General features: G+C 45.2%; 1 protein-coding gene across 2 annotated transcripts; it reads left to right on the forward strand.

Moving 5' to 3' along the window:
* Positions 1–1,029: 1,029 nt before the first annotated feature.
* On the forward strand, positions 1,030–26,387 carry bcl9 (BCL9 transcription coactivator). Of its 2 annotated transcripts, none has more exons than XM_084023284.1 (10): positions 1,030–1,196; positions 3,210–3,378; positions 16,191–16,669; positions 18,428–18,741; positions 19,375–19,482; positions 19,629–19,815; positions 20,525–20,618; positions 20,717–22,913; positions 23,524–23,796; positions 23,944–26,387. In XM_084023284.1, the coding sequence occupies exons 3-10, from the start codon at positions 16,383–16,385 to the stop codon at positions 24,981–24,983; spliced, it is 4,500 nt and encodes a 1,499-aa protein (XP_083879410.1). In that variant the 5' UTR covers positions 1,030–1,196; positions 3,210–3,378; positions 16,191–16,382; the 3' UTR covers positions 24,984–26,387. The 2 variants fall into 2 exon arrangements, with proteins under 2 accessions (XP_083879410.1, XP_083879411.1); XM_084023285.1 differs by lacking the exon at positions 1,030–1,196 and adding an exon at positions 1,265–1,628.
* The last annotated feature ends 105 nt before the right edge of the window (positions 26,388–26,492 follow it).

Raw genomic sequence — 26,492 nt, forward strand, 5'->3', positions numbered from 1 at the left:
TCAGTTTCATCAGGGTTATCTCAGCGTGAGCTTTACAAGAGAAAACATGAGTCACCAGCTGGAGGTGGAGTTTGAAAGACATGGCCATTTGCCAGGGAGGGAGGCATGTTTGTTTTTTTCAACGAAAAGATGCTTGCATTGTGGGTAATGTAGGATTCAGGGTTTTTGGAACTCATACTGTCAAGAAATTCATATTGCAGCCTTTGCTGCTGTGATTTGTGCTTTTCCTTCTCCCAACTTCTTGGAAGTGCACTAATAAATGGCTGTACTTCTTTAAAACAAATGCAACTAAGTAAGAAAACAGATCAGGACACTTTTATACAGCTGCTGATAATTAGACAGCTTCATAAATGGAGAAATGTTAATTCTACAAGTGGCAGTAACATCCAGCTGCAACTAAATGTCCTTGATTAATAATCTGATCTGTATCAAGAAGATACTGAAATAAAAAAACGCCCCATTACCATGTGACATGGCTGCACAAACAGTCCAACAATGTAAGGTATTCAGTTCGCTTGAGACGAAAGAGAAGCAGCAAAGTCTCATAATTGAGAAGCTGCAACTACAAATTATTTCCAATGATTAATCGGTTGTCAGAATAGTTGCTGATTCTTTTTCATCAGTCATGGAATAACTTAATAATCAGCTCTCAGCAGCAGAGTGGCTTCACTTTATTTATTTAAACATTGTCCTGTGGGAACTTCCTCAGGTGTGATGCTTATATCCAGGATTCTTCCAAGTTATTTCACATACTAGAAAGTTCGATGTGTTCACAAACATCCGGGTAAAACTCCACTATATGCAATTCTATTGGTTTAAATCCACGCTTTAATTGCATTTGTTGTGTTTTCTGTGTTTTGCATACCGTGTAACATGGAGTGGACGTTGGCGTCTCGCTGCTGTCCGACAGTAACATTCTCACTGGCACACAGACCTGACCTAGAATTGCTACTTAGAATTCGGGCTAAACCATCGCGCTGGAACGGAGGGGTGTACAGAGGGAGAGAGAGAGAGGGAGAGAGACGACAGGAAATCTTGACTGGGATGTAATGGAGTAGGACCACTGGAAAGCTCGGGCGAAAGGGGGGGGAGACATATTTCTATTTTATAATGTTCCCGTGATAATGTTGTGATTTGCTCGGTGTGCGGTATGAGTCCGTCGTTCGAGGAAAGCGGAAATTAATCAAACATTCCAGGTGAGTGTTCGTCTTTTAAAAAAAAACAACATCCAGGTGGAAAAGTGTCGGTACCACGGCTCGCCTCCTGGCAACGGGCACACGCGGGTCCTCCTCCCGGGGACATCTCACTCCGGTATCCGTTCTTCTCTGCCTCTGTGTCCCCGAAGGCTGGCTAGCTTAAAAAAAAAAAAAAAAAAAAAAAAAAAAAAAAACCCACGTCGCGTCTGGCCTGGCAGACTGGGGGAGCACCATTTCAACCCGCAAATGCCGATTTTTCCAGCGCACCGAAAGCGGATTATTCACGATGTTTTCAGCATGGTGTAAAACCCGCGGAGAAACATTGGTTTTTACCCCATTATACCGGAGGACCGCCCGTTCTTCGTGGTAAACGAAAAAAAGGATACAATGCAGCATGCATGGTCTGCATTCTTCGGGAGTACCACACCGCTGGTATTGTATTTCCTTTCTTTAAAAAAATGTGTTTGATGTGATTTTTATAAACGCGTAGCGAGATTACAGGCCTCGGCTGCTGATTGTGTCGACCAGCCCCTATCATCTAGCGAGCGATTTAATTGTTACATTGTTAACGGAGCTAGCAGAACTTGAAAATGAACGTTTGCCTAAGGAGGGCCTGGATTGTTTCATTAGCAGACAAAGCCCCCCCACCCCCTCCTCCCAAAAAAAAAAGGGAATCTCATTTTGTGTCTGATTTTTTTTTTTTTTTTTTTTTTGTATGTGTGTGTGTATGTGCTTGTGGCCGACGTCGTTGTTCTCCGCCGCCGTCCAGTGCCTCCCTCTTCGGGGAAGACTTTGTTTGCGCTGGCCGACGCTCCATGAATGCAAGTGCTGAAGTCCTCCCTTCCCCCCCCCCACACCCCCACCCCCCCCCCACACACACACACCAGTTCTCTGGCGAAACAGGAACAACTTCTTTTAGGAAAAAGAAAAAAAAAAAAAAAGTTCCTGGAGTTTCAAGCGCCATGGAATTACTTTGTCCGCCAAGAGCTGTCCAGTGAGGCGCTGAGATTTTAGGAGGAGGGGGGAAGTCTAGTCTGTAGTTGTTGTGTGCTTTACGTTATTTAGCAGAGTTTGAGCTTTGTACATGTCTTGTGTGTGTGTGTTTTTTAAGGACGACTTCCTCGAGTAGGCCTGTTCCGTGAGTAAGTTGTGTGCCATTGTGCTTGTGTTACACTGGCAAAACACGAGAATGTCTTCTATTTTAGGTTTTACCCATGTTTTTTTTCTTACTCAAAAAAATCCTAAAACCTTTTAGTAAAAGACATTTGATGCACACAGATGATAGTTAATTATTTTTCCCTTTTTCATAAAACATTCTGCATGGACTCAGCACTATGTGTTGCCTTACTGCTTTGGTTTTCTCCATCATAATACATAGAGGAAAGCATGAGGAAAGAGAAAATCTCAGTGGCTTTTGTGCTTTGCTGCAGTTTGCCTTCCAGTCCTTTTTGGCTGATGCTGTTATCCCGAGCGACCTCTGACTTAGCAGGCATGGGGTTCGGCGTCGTGTCCGAGGACCGTCGCCTTGAAGCATCTCGTCGTTGAGATGGAACTGCAGACCTTCCAGTTACAGGACTCATGGTCTCCTCAATTGCTAGGCAACACTGTTGTCTGACACAGACTTGTATCTGGTAGTCCTTTTGATATTCATAATTTCTCTGGTCACTGCTGCTACCTTATTTTCTTAGCACTATTGGAGTGTCACCTCTCCAGTCCCACCGTGGATATCTGGAGGAAGTCCTCTTGGATGCAAAGAAGCTCTTGTTGGAGTATCACACGCTGTTTTCTAGTCCCCTATGTGTGCACCAGTCGATAACTGAAGTATAAATGAGTGTTCGGGGTGAAAAGGTGAACGTACACCGGTTATTGTAGCCCCTAATGACCTGAGCTTTGCGCCGGTTATGTGTTTTGCTCCATGTTGGTCTTGTCAACACGAGTGTCTTGAGTGCTTTTCCTTGCCGTTTGCTTGTCTGTGTTTCACCCGATGAGCAAAGTTGTCTCCCTCTGTTCCAGGTGTGAATGACTTGTGGCTGTAAGGTGTCGTGAGTGGGCCAGGTTCCTGCACAGCCTCAGCGGCTGACTGCTGGGAGGAGTCTAGTGGAGAGCAGAAATCAGTGCCCAGGGGACCTGAGGCCTGGTTCTCCATATGAGGCCCTGCTGAAAGGGCAGGGGGGCTTCTGAGGTAACCCAGCTCAACTCTCGCTCTTTTCTTTTTCTTTTTTTTCACACTTTATCACAGAGTTTCTTTCATACAACACACATCTCCCCTGTTCTCAAAAGTGTACACCCATGACACTTTGACTGTGCATAAATGCTGTTCTCTCATCCCCATTTTTATTGCTTTAGTTCTAAAAAGAGGTGGACCGATAGTGGGGTTTTGAAGGCAAATATAACATTTTAGAGCAGGAAAAGGGCGCTTAGTCGTCGGCCCCTACCCCTGCCGTGGATTGGATTGTCGGAATATGTTCTATGCTCTGTTCTGTGGCAAATGACGGACCAGGATTACTTCTGTTGTTCATCTGTTACCATGCTAAATGCTACTTTTAAAACCATTAATGCTCATGCTTATTCTCGGGGGAAGGGTCCTAAAGTGTGCGATTTCATGACTAGATTGTTACGTGGCGGGCTTATTGGGCAGAGAGAACGCCGTATTGGTAAGTAAGTTAAAGTAACTATTGAATGAATTATTTTGTCGTGCATCGTGTCCAAAAGACAGTGTTGCAATATATATTTGAGAGGCGCCGTTTGTGGGAAATTAGCTGAAAACGGGTCAGATATGACCTGAAAACCACCTGTCAGCTCGATGTAGAATCAGCTGTTCACCGGGACGGCAGAGTTTTAGCCCACACTTACGATTAAAAAAAAAAAAAAATCCCTAAATAATAAATATCTAAAACGTAATTTTAAAGCCTGTCATTCATTCATGGCTGGAGCTCACCCACCGCGTCTTGAAGTTTGAGGGTCACTTCATGGGGTCTTTAGCAGTTGCTCAGATTATTATCAGAATTTAATCACATGCACGCAGATATTTTCAGTAAAAGTGGAGCCTCCATGTCAAACGGTGATGTACATCCCTGTGTAACTGGTGGAGACCGTCGGGAGTCTCTCATACGGGGAGAATGATTGAATAAGGTGGTTGACTATTTGTTGTTACTGTATGTAGGAATCAGAAATCTATCTGTCAGGTTTTCCACCATCATTTTAAAACATAAATGTATAAATAATCGCAGCAAACACTTCTTACCTGCACTCTAAAACAAACCGGTGTCATAACTTGATATCTTAACAGCGCTGTGATGCAACAGTTCAAGCCAGGCACGGGGTCTTCCTTACATCAGTCAGTATCTCTTTGACATGTATCTACGGATGTGCCTACGTCGACGGCTGCAGCGTTGACGAGAGAGGCCTTGAATTGTAGAGTGCTCACCCCCCGTACAACCACGTTTGATGCGCAGGCGAGCGTCTCGAGGAAAAGGACCTCGCTGCTCGGGTCTATCAGTGCGATGTTTGGTCTTCTTCTCACATCTGCGCATGCTGAGGACACAACATGGTCGAGGCGCTCTTCCTGTCCACGCTGTGTATTTATCGGCTATCTAATCCGAAGCGCGTGAACCAAAAACCACAGCGAGGTGAAGGACGCAGGGAAGTGGATATTGATGTAAAGTGGCTAAGGATTTCTTTTACTCCCCTGTATGTTAGCCTCTCATGTTTCCATGCAGTTGTTTGCTTCATGGGTTTTCTAATTAAAACTCGCACGGCTTGCGTTGTGTGTGACGTGGAGGGATGTGTTGAAGAGGCGGTTTGTCTCATTGCTTGTGTAGCGGGTGGCAGAAGGCTCCCCTCCCTGTTCAAACAGTAGATTAATCCCAAGTGTGTTCGTTTTTGTATGCTTGGAATGTTTATTTTCACTCTTTTTCCCTCATTCTGCTCCTAAACTAAATAATATACATCCATTCACAATGAGTTAAGGAATTTAATTCATCAGTAGAATGACACCCACGATAGACAGACCTTCATAGTACAGGAATTCTGTAGTATTCCCCAGAGAGAAGGAGAAATACTATTTGGTTTAGTCTACTTTGATATTGCCAGCAGAACATGACTAATATGTTACTATAATACACAAATAGAGAATTCACCTATTTTATTCATAGAGGATTTTTTCTCCTTTTTTTGTGCATTTGTTTCCCTGTTTGAAGAAAGTAACTTGACATAAGGCATTTAACATTCCTCAGTTTGGAGAAGATAATTCGAAACACCTAGATTTAACTGTTTGAAGACATAATATGAGCTATGAAGCTGATTGCAGACGAGGCTTAAAATAAAAATGTGATTGCTGTGTCGATTGATTGCTGCTAATATTGTCCATTTTCCCCGTCAGTATCCTAACATCCAGTAATCTTCCTTGTCAATTGAAATAATGGTGATCTGTTCTTGTACACTGAGCGCCTTTAGCAACTTTGTTAGATTAATCCGGTATTGACGGAGATGTGACCAATCCACAATAAATTCAATTTCTTTCAATGTCGGGGAAAAATTGCAGCACAGCACAGTTTTATAAAGCTTTAAAAATTTAAAAAATCAGTTCCTCTAAGTGGTGGATTACACAGACAGAAAGAATACGTGAACTGGTGTTGGTTTGGTAGGAAAAAGTGAAATCTGAGTACCCTTAAAAAGAATAATTGCAGAAGCAACACTGGACCAATAACAATAAAACATGAAAAAATGTGATTACAATTTAGAAGGCATGTGCAGGGTTAGATAATGGGTGTTATGGTGGTATTAAAATAACAACAAAAAATCAGGGTTCAATAAATAATGTCTCATTGTTTTAGTAGCACGGACACCAGTTACTCAAAACCAAATGGTGTTAAATGATTTTAAAATGGATCAAAATTGCAGAAATATCTATTCCTTAATTTATAGCAGCATTTTTCAGCAAGTGGAAGAATAAGTGCAACTGTTGTTTTCTGTATTTATTCATTTGTTCAAATTCCACGCCGTACAACATAGAGTAGCCATCGCTTAGACGTGTCATAAAGACAGATTATAATAATAAAGGAAATTGTGTACACAAGGCTGCAGGATGTCATTTTAAAACAAATCTTGTAGCACTCGAAGGACCAGCTTCTAGGAGTAAGTCTTTACAGTTTAGTGTGTCTTTCCGAATGTTTACAGCTATTAATATGAATGTGTTTTTCTACGAGCTACATTTCATATCTCTTTTTAGTGTAGGAGGAGGTCTCAGTCTGTGTGGATGTGCGGTGGGATTGTTGCCCGTACAGGATCCTCAGGGACGTGTCTGGCTGAGTCAGAATGTACCTATAATTCTGCTTTCATGTACCGCTGCTGTGATTGACACTTACTGCACAGACATGCTGCTCCCCGAGGGGAGGGGGGGCCCTCTCAAACAGTGCAGCTCTCAAGTGGAACCCGGGGGCCATGCTGACCCGCAGTCACCCCAACTATCTATGTAAAAGCTGCCAGCCATGCGGAGGTGCTCTCTAGCTACCGGATTGACTGTAGTTTGTCTCGTTTAATTAAGGAACCTGTAATGATTAAGGTGATATTTTGGCCACCACACCTCCCTGGAATTCTTATAAATGTATTTCTTGCCCATGTGCTCTCCAGCAGGAAGAAGATGAAATTGCTGATTTTTCCGCAATTCTTTTCGATTAACCGTAAAACTTGGTGCATGTGACACAATTTGAAGAGCTTGGTTTGAGTTTGAAATTAGTTTTCTAACTCTACAAACCAGTGAAAAGCCTCCACCAGCTACCGCTTCAGATCTTGGTCGTCAAGTGTGACTACAAGTGACTTCAGTGTAAATGAAGGAAGGGAGCTGCTCGTTATCCAGGCCTTTTTAGTTGAGCTCCCGCTATGTGACGCTTTATATGCCAGTGTGGTGCAGAAAGCTAGTTTGTGAGGAAATAATGCTCTACAGATGCAAATAGCATATAGAATAGTACTGCAGTACGCCAGTTAATTGGTAATTATTAGTATTATTATTACTGATTTTGATGTAGTCACCAGAAATTCTGGCTTTGCATCTCTTTTTGTTGCCACCAGTTGCTTGTAATTACTGTCTGATCAATATAACATGAACGAGCCACGAATGACATGTAGAAGTTTGTTTCCACTGCTATAGGCGGTTACCAGCAGGGACCTCACAATATATGATAATGCTAACATGCTAACATTGGCGGTGCTACGTGTGATGCTACAATTCTGTAATGTTGTGGTTTGATAGGATTTTCGGTGTTTTGTGGTTGCTTTAGTATCGGATTATGTGGAGCAGATAATTGGAGCCAGCGTGTTGTCAAATTTACTGGGACGTGTCTGGATTTTGTTGGGCAGGCAAATAATCAGATTAATTCCCTCCTTTCTGCTTCTACAGTGTTTAGTTCTGCATGGTGTCAGGCTGGATGCACCTGCACGGGGGTTGTTTTCAATCCATAATTTATTTTGTTTAACAGCAACTGTAATCTTATCCTGTGGGGAGAGAAAAAAAACAAACGATTCCAAAATAGTGCCACACCTTAGATCTGAACAGCTCAAATCTTCATCCTCCATCTTTGTTTTTTTTTGCTGACTGCCTGGTCATTTCAGCCATCTCCTAATATACTCATAAAAAAACAAAGTGAATTTATTTTCCGTGCTTTTCAATTGTTTTCACCCACCGTGAACGTAATGAAAAATGTCTCAAACATACAGAGCAAAAGTGTAAATTCTCAAGTCCATCTTCCTGTCCAAATAAATGTTACCATCCCCCTCCTAGCCACCAACGTTTTTCAAGAGCGGCTACTAAAAATATTCAACCATACGAGAGGTGTGACAGCGGCGTCATCCCGTTTCCTGAGGAGATTCGGTGTTAAGAGTAGAAGAGGAAGTTCAGCGCGTCTTCAATATCAGGATTAATGGGCAGATCGCGTTTCAAGCCAATTTGCTTGGGTTATATTGGCAATGTACTGTGTGCTTTCAGCATTAGCATGTGGGTAATAACTGGGTAGACATGTCTTGTTGCAGAGCATTCATAGTTTCAGAGACACGCAAGCTTACCACTCATGGGAGCAGCAGATGCCATAAACTCGTAGCGCGGTTCTTCACGGCAACTCCTAGACATTATTGGGACGGCTAACTGCTGCCGCGTGTGGTGCATCCATGTGCAGTAGTATGAGTACGTGCATGTATATTGCTTTCTGCCTTTATGTGTAATTGGGCAGGTCTTAGCCAGTGTGTTTAAAATTCCATGGGAGTGACACACACATGCAAACTGGGGTAATTCAGGGACACGGTCTGGCTCATATTCTCTCCACAGTGCTAATTTCGCTGTAAGACAGAAGATGGCACGGCACATGTACAGCCTGTGTGTTTGTGGGTTTTCTGCTTTGAGTAAAATACATCTGATTGTTTGTCATATCAGGTCAGTGGCGATGCCTGAACCGTGTCACATGGTCCGTCTTAAATTTTCATTCTTGCCCCGACTAATGTTCTTGGTGCTATAAATGGAGGTTTTGCACTGTGTGGGTTGTATTGACGGCTGCTTCTTATGTGAATATATGTTCTTTATGTGCTTTTTGTTGTACATTGATGACACTCGAGTAATATAATTGCGAGTTGCGTGCAAAAAGGGCCTTTTGACCAGTAAGTGAGGACCACGCTGCTTTACACTTTACCTCATTGGTCTGCTCGGCCGCTGAAGGGCCTGGCCGTTGGGATTTCCCACAATGCTTTTAGCCACAGGGAGACGTCCTCCCAGCATGAACGGGGGAGGAATGTGGCCCCGAGTGTGGGAGCGAACGTCAGGGTGGAGGGAGGGAGTCACGGACCAGAGAGCATGGTCAAGGGAAGGGAGGAATGAGGGGGTCTGCACAGAGGGCAGCAGAGATTCTCTTAAGCAAATTGAGTTCCTGTTTGGCTTTAACCTCAAATTAGAGGAAGAAAGTGTCCGAGTAGAGGTAAGCCTACCTCTACCCAATTTAATATAAAAGAAGATCCAATCCAAGTCGATTCAAACTAGGTCTGTAGTAGACCTGAGGATGATTAGGACTACATCCATTCAGACCCAAACAGACACCACAGACAGGTAATTGGTAATGCAGCATGATGACCACAAATCAACTGTAGCCTAAAAACACACACTTTCTTCTAACATATCAGAGCTGGCAGTAGAATCCATCCCTGTATTATATACAGATATATTGTGTTTCGGGGCCCAGATCGACTTCACGTGATCTGATCTGAGCTTCGTCTCGCGTCTCACTTAGTGCGGTGAATCAAGCAGACTCCTCGTCTATCTGGTTGAAGTTAATGGGGCCATTGTTTGCAACGCTAATATCTTCAACCCATTGAAGTTCGACCAGTTTGTGGTTGATAAGTCGTAATATTAAGCCAAAGACGGCATGGTTTAATGTGCCTGATTACAGAGGAAATCTTGCTGCCTCAGGACTGCGCACATAGCGTAGGTGTTTGTCTTAATAGGTCAGCTTCAGCTCCGCTCATGATTTTCATTTGGCTTTCTTTGCTTGCACGTGTGCTACCAGCGGAGGAGAAAATTAAAAATAATTTTCCAGTCAAGTTGTCTGATATTGACCATCCAACCTGTAATTATATGTATTTTATGTAATGGTAAATGTGTACCATCCAATCTAATTTTAGCATTACATTTATGGCAACAAATGAATATAATATTGACACAAATGAGCCTAATGCATCTGACACTGGCAAGCGTTTGATACTGACATCCACCCACGCCTGTCTTGTTAGAGAAATGATGGCACGTTGTTGCCAGTTACCGTCTCTTTGTCTTGTATTCTGCAGAAAGGTGTGTGTTTGTAAGACGCACCCACTTAGCCAGAGATCCAGAGATGCAGGGCAGATGGACAGAGATGGAAGTGCATGGTGAAGTGTGTGTGAGACGGAGATCAGAGCAGGCTGGAGTGCTGAGTGCCAGTCCTGCTGCTGGAGCTGGCCGCCACACATGGCACGGTGCCCAGGCTGTGCCAGCAGATGTGTCACTAGTGAGTCAGCTGTGTGTGTGTGTGTCTCAGACACAGACACCCACCCGCACACTGTGAAGAGAGCGACTTGTGTAATAACCCCCCCCCCCCCCCCGCCCTCCTACGGGTAAATCCGTATCCCAACCCTTTCCCATCCTCCTGCTTTCACTGCCACTTCCATCACTGTGATGGACATGGCTAGACTTCTGTCAGCATGATATGATACGACAAAATGTGACATTACACACATGTCGCCTCCCTGGGGATGGAGGGGCATCGTCTGTGGACCAGTGGAAGGGATGAACCGAGGATGGGGGGAGTGAGAGTTGTGGTACAAATGCAGGACAGGCAGACCAGCGGAGAGTGTGTGGGGGGGGAAACTTGAGCGAGCGAGGGGGCAAAGACTAAGAGTGGAGACGGATGGAGACGTGTAGCTGTTGTACATTGGTAGCAGTTAAGAGTTTGGAGAATGCGGAAATGTTCATTTTGAATATTTCTGCGGCTAGGAGTGAAGTCATGCTTATTTGAGTTGTGTTCATGTGTGAGGGCCCTTGTTCCCGTCATGGTACATATGCATTATGTTAAACCTGTGGTGTCACAGCTCTATCTTTAGTGACACTTAACATTCCTAACATTCTGCAAGTTCCAAGCGTGAGTCATGAGACGCTATCAGGGTGTGGCGTGTTGGACTAATGTTCTCGGAGAGCCACCTCAACAGATGAGCTTGCAGGTGTGTCCTCGGCCAGGGTACTGTGGGTCGTTCAGCAGATCTTTGCTTGTTTTTTTGTACTTTCTTTCAGTAGAGTTAATGCAATTAGCTCCACATGCAGTTAGTTACTGGTTCCCTAGCAGCCAGACATGCATGTGTGGGGACGAGCTGTGGTAAGGAAACTGGTTATTCTCAGGGTAAAACTGGGTTTACTTGCTTTAGCAAAGTCAAATTTGAGCTTGGGTTCCTCAATATTGTAGAAACCTGTAAGAGTATTTTGAAAGTAACTCAGCACTAGCTCCAAAAGTTGCCAAATTCCGTGACAAAGGTTTTCTAAAACATTACCCACCCTAGTTTTAAGAATAAAGAAGCTTATTTATATTATAAAACGTTCGATTCATTAAGAATAAACCACACCCATCTTCACTTCAATATACTTTGTTGTTTCAGTCTTTTTGTTGTTAACCAGTCTTTATGAGCCTGCGCTCTAAAAAAAAGAAAACCCTTTTTGTTTGTTTTATCTAGAATTATTACAAAGTTCTTGCACACCAGAAAGTTTCATGTACCGAGAACCGAAACCAAAATATCCAGCACACTGTCGATCAATTGCACTCACTTTGTTTATGACATTTCAGTCCTCGCATCAGAAAAATGGGCACGATTCATGTCACAAGGGTAAAACGGGAAGTTAACGCACACCGTGGTACCTTGTGGGAAGACTCCACTGTTCTCTCCTGCTTTTGATCCTGTGACACTTGCTCTCAAGACACCGATGCCTGCATTAAAGCATTGGCTCGGGAGGATTTTTGACATTTTAGCGTGCCATTGTCTCATTATTACCACCTGTGGCTGCTTTTCAACAAGCTACTCGGCTTGCTTTAGATTTTAATTATTTTATTTATACTTTAAATGCACCAGACCTTTAAATCCTCTCGTTACGGAGCGACTTGAGATTTCATATGTGGTAATATGATCTTTATGAATATTGGGCACATGTTAATTGTGCCCTTGTATAAAGAGATGGAAAGGCTTTTCTGCTGCTTCTTCAAACTGCATGGTTCCTTGCTGATGGCTGTGTGTGTTTTTTTTATTTGTATATTATTGCAGAAAACCGAGGAGAGGTGGAAATAATAATGTGTCTGATATTGGCCTAAACAAATAATGGACGAAAAGAAATTCTTGAGATGGAGGCTGAGCAGACGGAGAGTGCGTAGGGGAGCGAGAGAGGGAGAAAGGGAGAGCAATACGCCATTGTGACTGAACTGCAAAATGGGATTTGCATAAATAAGGCTGAAACATCAGCAGGCCCCCTTTACTGCCAACAGCAGGTCTGAGATGAGGGAAGAGAGTTGCGTTTGCACTTGTGTGTTTCCCCCCCTCGTCTTTTTTCAAATAATGACTCCGTAGCATCCAAAATGTATGCCAGTGGACTGGTTTGGCAGCAAAGTCGCCGTCTCTTTCCTCTTATTCACACACCTTTAAATCCCGCCCACACCAGCAGACACTCCGCTGGCATAACGCCTCCCCCTCAGTGGAATTTGGGTGACGTAGCAGGGAAGGTCTACTCTCTTCACTGCGTAACCGGCGTACGATAACTGTTACATAAGCATGAAATGAAATGCTCCCTTTTAGTGCCACCCGCATTTCGAAAACCCAAATCTAATTGAATTGAACTATTTTCTGCCCTCTTTTCAAGTGGAACCTCATATTTCTATCGGAGGCAAGAAGCTCATTTTTATAGCCTCATTATACTGTTTTCCCATTAACTTGCATGCACTGCAGCTCGCTGTGTGTGCTGTGATAGACAGTTCAGCGTCTTTACTCTTTACTGGAGATAGAGGAAGAGAAATCTCTGTGATTACCTCGACTGTGTTTCGGTGTGTGTGTGTGTGTGTGTGTGTGCGGGCAGGCTGGCAGTGTGCACGCCTGGTGTGTGTGTCGGTGCTTTACTTATGACAGTCATGTCAGCAAGCTCCCCAATTAGTGTCTTGTTAGCGTGCGATTGGAGGGAGCGGGTGATTGACAGGTCCTGCTGTTTGCCTCTGTATGCATGTACATACTCGCATTACACACACTTGTGTATGATTGGGGTTTAGGTTTAGATAAAACCCCTCGAGGGCATACGTGCTAGTTAGGGCTGAATAAGATGGACGGCCGCTTCTTTGATATAGTCAAACGAGATCTCCTTGAGCAAACTGAACACATTTTCCACGGGGCTCCAGAGGGCTGCCATGTCTCAAGGCCCCTGTGGTACATCATCAGGGGCTACGCTCGACTCTGCACTCACCCCACAGAGGAACAATAATCCCTCCACTTGAGTCAGGACAGCAGAGTCGCCACCCACCCACGTACGGCCACAGCAGGCCGCAAACGCGCCTTTTAAAACACAACACGACACTGTGCTTCAAACACGGTTCTTTTCAGCTGGCCAGGCAGCGTCCGATGCCCCCTCCCCACACACCTTTCTGATGTGTGAATGGACTGCGTCTGGCAAAATTTCTCTAATAGCTGAAATTAAAAATCCAACATGCCTGCCTACCTCACGCAGGGATTGGCCAATTTCTCTCTCAAGCTGTCCTCAACTGCTCTATTTTGTTTTTTGGACTGCAAATTAGAGCCCGACCGATATATTGGCAGGCCGATATTATAGGCCGATATTAGGCATTTTCCAAACTATCGGTATCGGCATTTAAAATGGCTGATAAATGAATACGAAACACCCACATAGAACTTTTTATAAGTTATATTTATGAAGCTTAACAAGTCTTTTAATAATGGTAACTTTGTGTTTGGTTGTTGTTGTTATTGTGTTTTTGTTCAAAGGACTTTAAGTTTTATATCTTAAGTTTGTATTTTTATACATTTTTTTTTATCAGAACTTTAATATATTTTGATGTTCCGTTGTGATGATAAAATAAACAAGTTTATTTTTAAACAGCAATATCATATTTTTGTGAAGACTCATAAATAACTACAAATAACTAATGTTAGGGAAATATGTTAATGTTTTATTACGCGTTTCTGAAATAAGAAAAGAAAAGAAATATCGGCCGATATATCGGAATATCGGATTTTTAAATCAACAAACATTTGTATCGGTATCAGCCTTCAAAATCCTTTATCGGTCGGGCTCTACTGCAAAATAGTGTAATGCCTTGAATGTGACAGACGTGATTGGACAACATGTTAAATAAGTTGGGTTGAAGCATAATCTTTTTTTTACACTTAGCACCCACACTCACTTATGTGCCATTTAAAGCAAAACTCTAAGCACTTGCATATTAGTGCTGATTACGCCTGCGGTATATTTTGAGGGAGGTACGCTACTAAAAACAATTACCTTCGTGTTGTTCCTATGAAGACTGAAAGCATTTACTGTAAGTCGCTTTGGACAAACGGATATAATGTATGATTAGAACGTGTGCTGTTGTATCCCCATAATGTGTCTTGTAAGGAGTTGTCGGCAATGTTTTCCCTTCCTGTCTCCTGACTGTCATTATTGACAGAGTTGTGGTTCAGTGGCGTGTCTTTTCCACTGTGACTTATGCAAGTTAATGCTTCACTCGATGACATTACTGCGAACAGCAAAATCAAACGGCGTCTTTCTCCTCTCGTCCTCTCTCGACTTCCCCTAATCGAAAGTCTGCTTTAGCCAAACCCAACTCGAGCACGACTGCTGATGTGACACAAGTAGAAAAAGTCCGTTCTGCTGAGAGTGTGAAATTATTGATGGACAAGATTTAAACTGAGGTCCATAGTTTGCGTGAAACCCCTTTTTATGTGAGATTTCAGTCGATTCCTGTGTTTGCTGCACATCACCGCCGCAGAATTACTCGCATGTAATTGTGTGTTTGCTGGTCCTTGTTTCCACAGTTATGTATCAAAGGATGATGTGTCGCAAAATAGAAACATGTTATTTCACCAGAATAGGTCTTGTTTTGTTGGAAACCAACATTGAGTCAAATCACAAGTTCCGCAATAAATAATCAGCCAATTCCTTCTCCGAAAAAGCCCCCACTCCAGTGTCACAAAGTGTATTTTTATGTTGAAAGGTTACTCTAATCAGTGTAATTTGGAGACACAAGGCTCCTCTGTGCTTCCCCTCTCCGTCCCCGTGGAGAAGCCAGCCTCTGCTCGTGTTCAGCAGTGATTTGTGTGCCCTGGTGGTTGTAAATCACTTCTCCTCAGACCCGCGAGAGACGAGTGTGCTGCTGTAGCAGGAGTCAGTGTATTCGTCTGGTTACCGGTGACCCCCCCTCCCCCCTCCCTCCCCTCCCCCCTTTTAACCTCCCACCAAACACTCCACCTCCTTCTCCCCAGGGGAACTCTGGAGCCAGTTACAATGTTGAGTGTTTTGGAAGAGCTCCTAAATATTTTCAGGATGACAATGTAATGTGACTGACTGGGCCGCTCGCTCTCAAACAGGATTCTCATGCAATACTCGTGCTCAACACACACACACACACACACACACACACACACACACACACACACACACACACACACACACACACACACACACACACACACACACGCACACACACACGCACACACACACACAGTGGTGAGTTTGGACCACAATACCACCTCTCCCACTGCACTGTTTGTTACAATTTAGTGCTGGTGTTAATGCTATACTCCGCCTTAAGTCTGAGCAGTAGTATGAAAGACTAATCTGACTGATGTTGGATCTTGGATGTTCTAATGCTAGAAATAATATTGATATTTACGAAGTTGAAACCTGTTTTTTTAACTAGAAAAAATTGTGGTGCTCTCCGTAAAACACAAATGCATCTTTGGCGTTCTTCTGCTGCATTTTCTTGTAACTTATCGGCCGAGATATATGCACCATACAAGCTGTTTTGGCCATTTTAGCGGACTAGCGAAAGGTAGCGGCATGTTACAGACACATATGTGTTTGAATACACTGATTCAGTTTGCCCCATCAGCTGTTGACGTTGGTTGCTTGTTACTCCAAGCACACAGATGAACAGTGGAGATGGAGGTAAAGCTGAAGGAGACTCCTAAGAAAGTTTCTTTGAGCATTTTCAAACGATATTGAAGTGTCCAAGTAAATTGTATTGGTTTTTGCAACTAATGTCAAAGTGTGAATTAATGCCGACCAAAACCAAAAGACCAATTTTTAACAGCCACCTTTCAAGCCTACACAAGTACATTGATATTAAAAAGGTTTTGGGTTGAGTGTCACACTGAGGTTGTTCAGACAGTGGCCATTTTTCCAGTGTTCTTAACGGTTCCTTTTTCTTTTCTTTTCTCTCTCAACAGTGTGCCCAAGGGCCTTTGAAAGCCCCCTTGGGGGAGTTTCATAAATACACGCCGAACAAGAAAAGACTCCTGGACCAGTGTTATTGTTTTTAAACACTTACACACACACACACACACACACACACACACATACACACACATTTACACACACGTGCGCGCACACCCAAACACACAGACAAGGACATAGAGAGAATGTTGGAGGTCCAAGAGGAGAGGCCAGCGGCGGCAGGTACAGCAGCGACACATTTCAACAAGAAGGAGCGAGGGAAGAAAGAGCGAGAGGAGGCCAAGGACGGTCGGGGAAACCTCTCCAACATCGGGAATCCTGTTCCCGGCTCCAGGAACGTGCGCGCCAAAGCGCCGCTCACGCACACAGGCAGTCCTCACCAGCTCATCACTCCACCCTGTTCTGTAGTCCTGGGAGCCCCATCAATGCACTCCAATAGGCTGAAGAACTCCCCGTCCACCAACACGCAGAGGTGAGTAGATCTTCCCACTGACCACCTGTGGGTCTACTGCTGTGATGGTGGTAATAATAAGCATCCCGATGATTGTTTCACAGCCTAATCAACCAAACACTGATCTGAATGCTGATGAAAATTGTTCATTTAACCCAGTCGTTCTGTAACAGCAGCACTCCAGCAGCAGTAGTAAAATTTCAACGGCACTATGTTAAACAGATCATTTTTATGGCTGCATGACATGGTTGTCGCCAGTGACACTAAATCAAGTTTTTATCCGAGGCATTGTTATGTACTACTAACAGCTTTTGACTGAAGTACTCGGTTGTCTTTCCCCATCAATAACGTATAAATAGACTTCAATGGGGAAGCACAAGCTTGTGTCCAGTACATAAAGCTGTTTCAAGTAATTAAAACAAAGAATCTCACATTACTAAAAAATAAAAACACATCATCTGTCAGTGTGTATTAACAGTTGGGAAGGGAGAACGGATACAGACACCCGACCCTCTGTTCAAAACAGAAGCATGTGGTGAAAAACTGGTCTCTCTTTAAAATCAGAAACAAAGAGGCTACTTGTATGGAACCCTTTTCTGTTAAAAAAAAAAAGTGTCTTTGACACTTTGCCGTTCAGCAAAGTGTCAAAGACCATGTTAAGCAGTCTTATGGCTGATATGGTGGTTGCAGAGTGATTGGTGCGTCCCTCACACCAGTGTTTGGTATGTTGTGAAACCCTCTTCTTGCCATTTGCAAGGTGCATAATGTGCTGAGATTTGATTTTTGAAAAAGCTGATCAGGGTCAAGTCTACAGAAAACTTCAGCCAAGGCCCTAAAGCAGCATTTTAGTCATACTTTATTAATCCTAATGGGGAAATGTGACCCGTCGCAACTATTTAAGAAAAGCAAGCAACCATTTTTAAAGCTAGTGGCTTGATCACTTATCACTTAACATGCATGTTTTTGATGTTGGACGCAAACACAAACGCAAGAGGAGGCCTTCTTGTTTTAGGGTGTATGCTAGCTAACATGCAGCCATGGTAAGTCCTTACCAAGTGTGTATACATGGTATGAGCAGCAATGAACTTAGCGGTGCACTTTGGCCTTACCGGTGCAGTTTAGCAAGCAAGTGTAGGTCCGGTATAATACAGATCCAAGATGAGCTCCTCAGCTTCCTTCTTTTACCTGGAAGGTCTTGATGCATGATCCAAAGCTGTTCTAGGGTCAGGGAGTACACTGAGGTTGGAAGTTTTCCCTGCTGACTCATGGTTCTGGAGCCTCTGGAAACAGCTGTCTGGACTGCCAAAATCCTGGCTGTGCCTTATTTTTCTACTAGCTGTGTGTCTCTGTGAACGTATATTAAGTGTTGTTAGGCTACGACTCTGCTTTTCGGACATGTTGGCATTTGTTTTCATGCTACTTGTACAAGTTTTGTGTGTGTGTGCATGAGACGGCGAGAAAAAAGAGACACAGAAAGAGATTAGGGTGTGGTGAGGGAGTTCTCTGCCAGTTGAATGTGTCTTGCCTGAACTGAACTGCTCTCATTAAGCAGCAGTCATTTGTAGATGGCACGTGTCTCTACAGTCTGTCTTCAGATTTAACTGTGCACAAGGAATTCCTTATACCAATAATCTAATAACCAAATGTCAGATGCCATCATGACATTGAGCTAACAGTTTGCAAAGGGGGGGAAAAAAGTGCAAAAAGAACAATAATTTCCTTTCTGCCTTCTCCTTTTATTATTTATGACTTTAATATTTATTTTCTCTCCTCTGTCAGCCCTAAACCGAAGACGGAGGCCATGGTACGCTCACCTCCCGTCATGTCCCCCTCCACTGCCACCCAGATGGACTCTAAAATGCCCAATCAGGGTAAACCAGGGAGCACTGGTAGCCAATCACAGCCCTCACCCTGTGACCCCAAAACCCTGGGTTCCAAAGGGGCTCAGAATGTGACAGGGGGCATGGGGCTAAAGAATGGGCAGGGCCTGACCTCTGGCCCAAGCTCCAAGGTTAAAGTCAAAAGGGAGAGAAGCACCTCAGTGGAGTCGTTTGAGCAGCCAGAGAGCGGCACGCCTACTAGTGAGGAAAAAGGTAAGAACCATGGTCGCCAGAACTCATTATTATTTGACTATCTTATGTTCAGCAGCAAGCTGGGATCAGAATTTGTCCAGTCGTTCTGAGGGTGCATCAGTTAATTTGAATCTGAGACTATTTAACATGTTTTATTTTCACCAGAACGATTTTAATATAAATAGTTGAACTAAGGTAGGTGGGCAAAGTTCATGAGTGTCTTGATGATGTTTTTAGTAGCTGTGCTTTCATACTTTGTTACCAAACATTTGTTCATAATGATTATTAATAGAATGCATTGACTGCTTAAACAGTGCCATGTCTGCAGTGCTTCAGTTGTGACTGTTGCTATGCATCTGGTAATACTAACACACATCATTTATTCCTGTAGAGGTAGTTTATCAGATTGATTCAGCACTGATTAATGGAGGAAACAGCACAAATTCTCCCTAATCACAGCCCATAGTTGGTTTGTTGTTTCTTATATCCTGTGCCACTGCATCATTTTGTTTAGAAATGTGCTGTACATAGTTATTTATCTTCGTCTGGAGAGGCAACCGTCTTTAATAATAAACTCGTCGCTAGCACAGATAAACCCAAACCCACTGATGGTTGTGTGTGTGTGTGTGTGTGTGTGTGTGTGTGTGTGTACAGACAGCAGCAGGGTGAAGAGGATGTGTGTGGCAGAGAGGAGGCAGCCGTACAGTGGAGCCGACTGGTGCTCTGGGGGAGAAAGTGACGAAGATGACAAAGGATTCTTCAGTAAGTGTGTTAACGTGCGCATCCAAGCATGCATAGCATTCCCTCTGCTGATCAACTTGACTTATGGGCGCTCCTCAGTTGAACTACATTACCCATAGGCCTGCGCCGGTCCTAAAGCCACGGTCTTCCCTGTTGTCTTCCTGCAGACTGTAACTCCAGTGATGTGAAGCCCCAGGACTCCGTCACACATTCTACCTCCAACGCCGGACTCAGTCGCTCCTCCACACCCTCCCACAATACGCTGGGGGGCCAGGGCTCCACAACAGAACCTGCTAGTGGCCAGAAACCAGGCACAAAACTTGTTTATGTTTTCACCACAGAGATGGCCAACAAGTAAGGAAGCCGAGTTACCATTTGTTTGTTGTTTGCATCTTCCCTTCTATTGTTGAGGGCCTTCCTAGCTAGAATTTGACATTAGTAGTAGTATTTGCTCTATTGTTTAGTTATGTTGATTGGTAAGTATTTTCATTTGGAGCTCATTTCTACACATTTGAAATACTATTGTGTTTATACAGGCTGATTAAGTCATCTCAATACCTGAACCCCCTCCCCCCCTTTTTTTTTTTTACAAAAGCAAAACATACACCCACAGTAAAACCCATTGTGGAATTGCAGTTCAAAATTAAATGGAATTACCAACAATGTCAATTGCCTGGAGTTATCTCTGTGACCTTGTCATCAGTGGTTGTTGTCGTCTTTGATGTTTGTTTGTATACTCACTTCCCACCCTTTCTCTTCCTCCCCCCCAACTTTCCCAATTATAGCCTAAATCCATCGTGTGCATCTGCACACTTAGATTAACACTTTGTTGGGAATTAGGAGATCAAAGATGTGGATTCTCAGTGGAAGATGTGTGTGTGTGTGTGTGCGTGCAGTAGTTTGCTTACTCTGTTGACCTTGGTTTTACCTTCATGGTCCCATCTAGTACTCATTCATCTGGCTCACCGTCTTTTAAATTGGCGCACACACACACACACACACACTCACACACACTTATTGTGTCTGATGACTGATATCTGACTGTCTGCCTTCTTGTCCTCAGGGCAGCTGATGCAGTTCTAACTGGCCATACAGAAAACATCATTGCCTTCCACATGAAAAATATCTCCAACAGCAAGGACAAAGCTCACCTCCTGGTAAAGTTGCTTTCATGCACACGTAAATGCTTTCAGACACCAACATCTTGCATGAAAGTGTCATAACTTAATACTATTTCTGTCACTCTCTCCTGAAGAACAATGCCGCAAACGCCCTCCGAAATGACTCCAAACCTCCCCAGCAACCCCCGTCCCATGCCCAAGATCAGAGCCACCAGCCTGGATCCAAGCCGTCCTTACCTGGCATGGCAGAGCCAGCCACACCCCAGCCTTTAAACCAATCTGGTGTTCTTCCGCAGGAAGGCTCATCCTCTGCAGGCATGGAATCCAAAAATCTCTCCGGCAGTAGCCCCAGTAACGCTACAGCTCCAGTTGACCAGGCCCCTGTCACCCAACCTGAGGCAGGCCTCAACCCTCCAACAGCAAGTGAAGGAGGGCAGGGTGGAGGCTCTGGTGGAGCGGGTCTCACACCCCAGCAGCAGCAACAGCAGCAGCAGCTGGCCCAGGAGCTGTTGAACATGGAGGCGAACACGGAGGGTCTGTCCCAAGAACAGTTGGAGCATCGGCAGCGCTCCCTACAGACCTTGCGAGATATTCAGCGCATGCTTTTCCCTGATGACCGTGATGCCCCACAACCTGGGCCTCCACAGGCCCATGGTGGACCCCATGATGGAGGCCCTGATGGTCCACCTCGAAGGTCTGAGCAGGGCCCCTTACAGGCCATGATGGCGCAGTCTCAGAGCCTCGGACCGCCAGGTGGGCCAGGAGGACCACGCCCACAAGGTCCACCCTTTGGTCCACCCCATGGGCCACCCCATGGTCCCAGGGACATGCCGCCTTTTCCACAAGATGAAATGGGTCCACACATGGGTGGTCCAGGAGGCTGTGGAGACGGGGATCAGATGACCCCAGAACAGGTGGCGTGGTTGAAGCTACAGCAGGAGTTTTATGAAGAGAAGAGGAAGAAACAAGAAATGCAACACCGGCCGCTTCCTCCAGACATGATGATGCACCCCCATGGTCCACGTGGCATGATGCGAGGTCCCCCACCTCCCTACCAGATGGGCCCAGGAGAGATGTGGGGAGGACCAGGTGGTCCACCAGAACACTACCAGGAGCGTATGGGCATGGGCCCTGGCCCCGGCCCTGGGCCCAGGGGTATGCCCCCACATATGCAGAGGATGCCTGGCTTCCCTGGTATGATGAATCCTGAGATGGAGGGACCCCCAAGGCCTGGAATGGGCTGGCCTGACGACATGCCTCCCCGGATGGGAGATGCACGAGGCTTCCCTGGAGGACCTGGGGGAATGTTTGCTGGTCCAGGGGGTCGTGGTGAGCGTTTCCCAAATCCTCAGTCAGTCCAAGAAGCAATGTTCCACCAAGGTATGGGTGGAGAGAAGGGCATCCCTCCAGGGATGATGATGGACATGCAAAGGATGATGGGACACCAAAGAGGTGGAATGGAACCTGGTAATGGCATGGGCATGTTTCCCAGAATGCCCGGTGATGGTCCTATGAGTCCATCCTCTAGGCTCCAGGGTATGGGGGGAAGGGAAATGGGGCCTGAGTTTGGTATGGGTCCTGGCCCTGGGCCTGGACCTCATATGCACCCCTCCAAGCTACGCGATCCCTCCATGAATATGAGTCCCGAAGAGATCATGAGAATGAGAGGAGGTGGAGGACCTCCAATGGAGAACATGGGCCCACAAGGCCGGCCCATGCAGGGTCCTCCCTTCCCTGAGCAGTCACAACCAGGAGACTTTCCTATGGGGCCTGGGCGGCCCTTCCCAGGGGGTCCTGGAGGAATGAGGGGTCCACATGCAGACCAAGCCTTTGGCCCAGAGCACAGATCAACACCAACAGGAGGTAATGGCCGTATTAACCACCTCCCTTCTGCTGGTGGCCCATCACAAGGTCAGAGGGGCCGCAAGCCAGCAGATCTGAATGTCCAAGCAGGAGGGGGGAACTCTCCCAGTATCAACCCACTTAAGTCCCCTCCTCTGAGGCAAGTGCAGTCCCCCATGATGGGCTCCCCTTCTGGAAACCTTAAATCCCCTCAGACACCGTCCCAGCTGGCTGGCATGCTCACTGGTCCCACAGGCCCCAGTGCCCCTCCACCTCCTCCAGCTTCAGCACCAATGAAATCTCCCCACTCCATGATGGGATCAGCTGGTGCCTCTCCTGTTCATATGAGGTCTCCGTCTCTTCCTAACCCCTCTCCAGGATGGGCATCCTCACCAAAACCACCCATGCAGAGTCCTGGAGTACAACCTCAGGGTGGCAAGCCTCCCCTCAGTATAACCTCACCAAACATGATGGGGAACATGGAACAAGGTATAACCATCTCTTTCTGCATTTTATCTGTCTGTCTGTTTATTGAAAAACGAATTGTGTAGTTAGGTAGGTTCAGTTAAGAAAGGTTTGGTGTTGGAATTTAATTTCAATTTTTTATTTTTTCAGTCGCTATTAATATCACAATTAATTTTATCTATCCGCCTGTCTACCTATTTATCGATAGATAGATAGATAGATAGATAGATAGATAGATAGATAGATAGATAGATATTTTTGCAAGTGGTTTGGTGTTTAATCTGATTTGCATTTTTAGTCACTGTTAATCTCATGTGTAAGTCATGTGCCCATTTTTAGTCCTTTAAAATCCAAATTAATTTACATTGAAAATGCAAATAAAATGGCTGTGGAGGCTATTTATCAAGTGCATCTCTCAGTCAAGTTAACACATCTGTATAAGGGGTGGGGTTGGTTGGGTTATGGTCCAGTGGCGCCCTCTTGTGGCCGCAGAATTTAGATCTCATTGAGCCTAAATACCACTCACTATTGATACATATTATCACTGCTTAAAAAAACAACAAACTGACAGAAAAAAAGGCTAAGGTTTATTATCTTTGTCATGTCCTCTCATTCTCATAATGCCATTCTCTAGGTGGTAACGGCCCTCCTTCAGCCCCTCCTTCATCAGGGGCTCCATCTGGCTCCATGTCCCTCCCAGGCAACGTCCCGTCTGGCAGTCCGTACACCATACCCCCTGAGCCAACTCTATCCCAGAACCCTCTCTCCATCATGATGTCACGCATGTCCAAGTTTGCAATGCCCAGCTCCACCCCACTCTACCATGATGCCATAAAGACTGTTGCCAGCTCCGATGACGACTCGCCCCCAGCTCGTTCCCCTAATCTGCCATCAGTGAACAACAATGGTAAGACATCTTAAATATCCTTTGTCTGTTGTTTGATTTGTGCTTTCCATTCCGCCCACCCTAGGCCATGTTTATACTAATCCTCCTGTGATCTGATGAGTGCATGTCATGAATACGTAATAATTTGTTTTCGTCTTGCATATACAGGTATGCCAATGAATCACCAAGGCAACCCACGCATGATGGGACCTGGAAATGCTGGACCCATGTCTGCCCTCAGCCCTCTGGGTATGAATCCAATGGGATCCCAGCCCCTCTCCCATGGCATGCCCCAGCAGATGCCCTCACCCAATGCCCCTAATATGGGCCCAGGCATGATGCCTCATGGCATGATGATACCACCAAATGCCCAAGATCCTGGTATGGGAAACCCCCAAATGATGCCCCAGGGACGCATGGGTTATCCTCACCGAGGCCAGGCATACCCCCTCACCCAGTCCCCTTCGCAGCAAGGCCCTTTCTCCCCGCACAATGGTCCTGGCCCCCAAGGCTTCCCTGGCCATCCCATGGGCTTCCAGGGAGAAGGAGGACCTATGGGAGGACGGATGGGGAACATGCCTCATGGCGGAGGGGGTGACGGGGGTATGTGCAAGCCCAATAACCCTGGAGGGCCAGAGTTCAACAACATGCAAGGTGGATTCAGCGATGCAGACCTTCATGAGGTGATGCGGCCTGGAGCATCTGGCATTCCTGAATTTGACCTGTCCAGGATAATCCCATCAGAGAAGCCAAGTCAGACTCTGTCTTACTTTCCCCGAGGTGGGGGAGACAATCCTGGGGGGAAACCACCACACCCCTCTGGCTTCCCCATGCAGGGCATGATGGCGGATGGTCCACCGAGGATGGGGATGTCCATGCAGGGGATGGGGGGGATGCCAGGGGGGCCTGGTGGGGGAATGGGCCCCCAGGACATGCCAATGGGCAACCCTGGCCACAACTCTATGCGGCCTCCAGGATTCATGGGCCAAGGCATGATGGGCTCCCAGCACAGGATGATGTCTCCTGGGGGTCCGGGAGGGATGATGCAGGGAAGACAAATGGCCCACCCAGGCCCTGGTGGCTCACCTAACATGATGATGTCACTGCAGGGCATGGGCGGCCCTCCACAGCAGACAATGATGATGGGAGGTCAGATGAGGCCACGTGACATGGACATGGGGTTCAGTCCAGGCCCTGGAATGTTCTAATCCAACAGAAACCTTGTATGTAGAATGTTCTTGGACAATACACAAGGGTGGAGTAAAGGTGATGGTGTGTGGAGAGTGTTTCATTGAACTCTGATGGACTCAAGTAAAGGAAGTATAATACAAGAGCGTGGATGTACCCAGAAACGAACAGAATGGAGCTAACCAGTCACCTAGTAATGTCCTGTGGGAACTATTCCAATGGAGACTCGGACAGGCCCAGATTGGAGTACTTCTGCCACAAGAACATTTAATTTTGACTCATGAACTTCAGAATGTATGGGATTGTTGTGCATCAATTTCGCAAAAACTGTTCTTGTGTTTTTTTGATTATCTGACTATAAAGATGACTTTCAACATCAAAGAGGAATCAAACCTAACTCAAAGTCAGCGTGGAGATGCTACAGTATATGTCTACTTTTTTCAAATAAAAAAAAAAAATCAACAAATTTGTCATGGAAGTGGTATGGAACAAGAGAAAGGAATAAGAAGAATTTGTGCTTTGTGAAGACTTTAGTGGAACTCCATCTTGTCTCTCGCTCCATTGTTTTGACTGTTTCTGTACAGTATATACGTGTGAGAGTGCGTGTGCGTGCTTGACAGACTGTATGTTTGTGTGGTATGTATGTGTCTGTATGTATAGGCATTCTATCAGTGACCTCTCAACTCCTCTTACCCAACTTTCATTGGGGGAGGAATGCCCCCTAAAAATACTGTACTGTTTACCATTGGTGGGCTATTCGAATTTTAGTCTATTTTAATTTCCTTTGTAACTCCAGTGTATAACAAACCAAACTATGACCTCATTAAGATAATAGTATTATTAAAAAAGCACAAACATGGACCGTCTGCAGAAAGCGTCTTCTTTCTCTATTTTTACCATTTGAGGGCAACACATTAAGCGCGAGGATCCTGGCAGCTTTGCAGCACAATAATCCCAAATCCATTTCAAGTTGTCGATGACATTTTGACTTGGTGCTCCAAAACTTTCAGGACTCGACTTTCGCCAGCGTGAATAATACCGCTAATACCCAGATGTGCTTTGTGTGTTCTTCTTGTTCCTGTTTTGCTTTTGACTCTCTTGTTGACTCTGGGTAATAATCATTCCCACAGCAATAATCCCCCCCAATGGTCAGCAGAATGGGACAGGAGTGGCTGAATGCCACAGCAGGTATGCCAGGTATTATAGAACTAGAGCTAGGTAGATCTGGTAAAGATTTAGTAAGGCAGGTGTGGTGTCCAGAGGGAGACACCCAGAAATGTAAACACGTACTGCTTACCATCCAGTTGACTTCCTCTCTTTTCTCTATTGTATAAGCTTGTCATGTGTTTCTCCATTGGCTTTGGTGCAGAATAGCCTACCAGGGCTGTGGTGATGGACTACAAATAAAAGATATTGTTTTGGTATATACATGTTGTCTATGGAGTGTGTGTGTGTGGGGGTGTGTGGGTCCATGTGTCACGTGGACCAGGTGTTGTCTTTGTCACTCTACACGTCAAACCCGCTTCCCA

The sequence above is a fragment of the Eutrigla gurnardus genome (genome assembly GCF_963514095.1).
Source record: "Eutrigla gurnardus genome assembly, chromosome: 12".
NCBI classification, from domain to species: domain Eukaryota; kingdom Metazoa; phylum Chordata; class Actinopteri; order Perciformes; family Triglidae; genus Eutrigla; species Eutrigla gurnardus.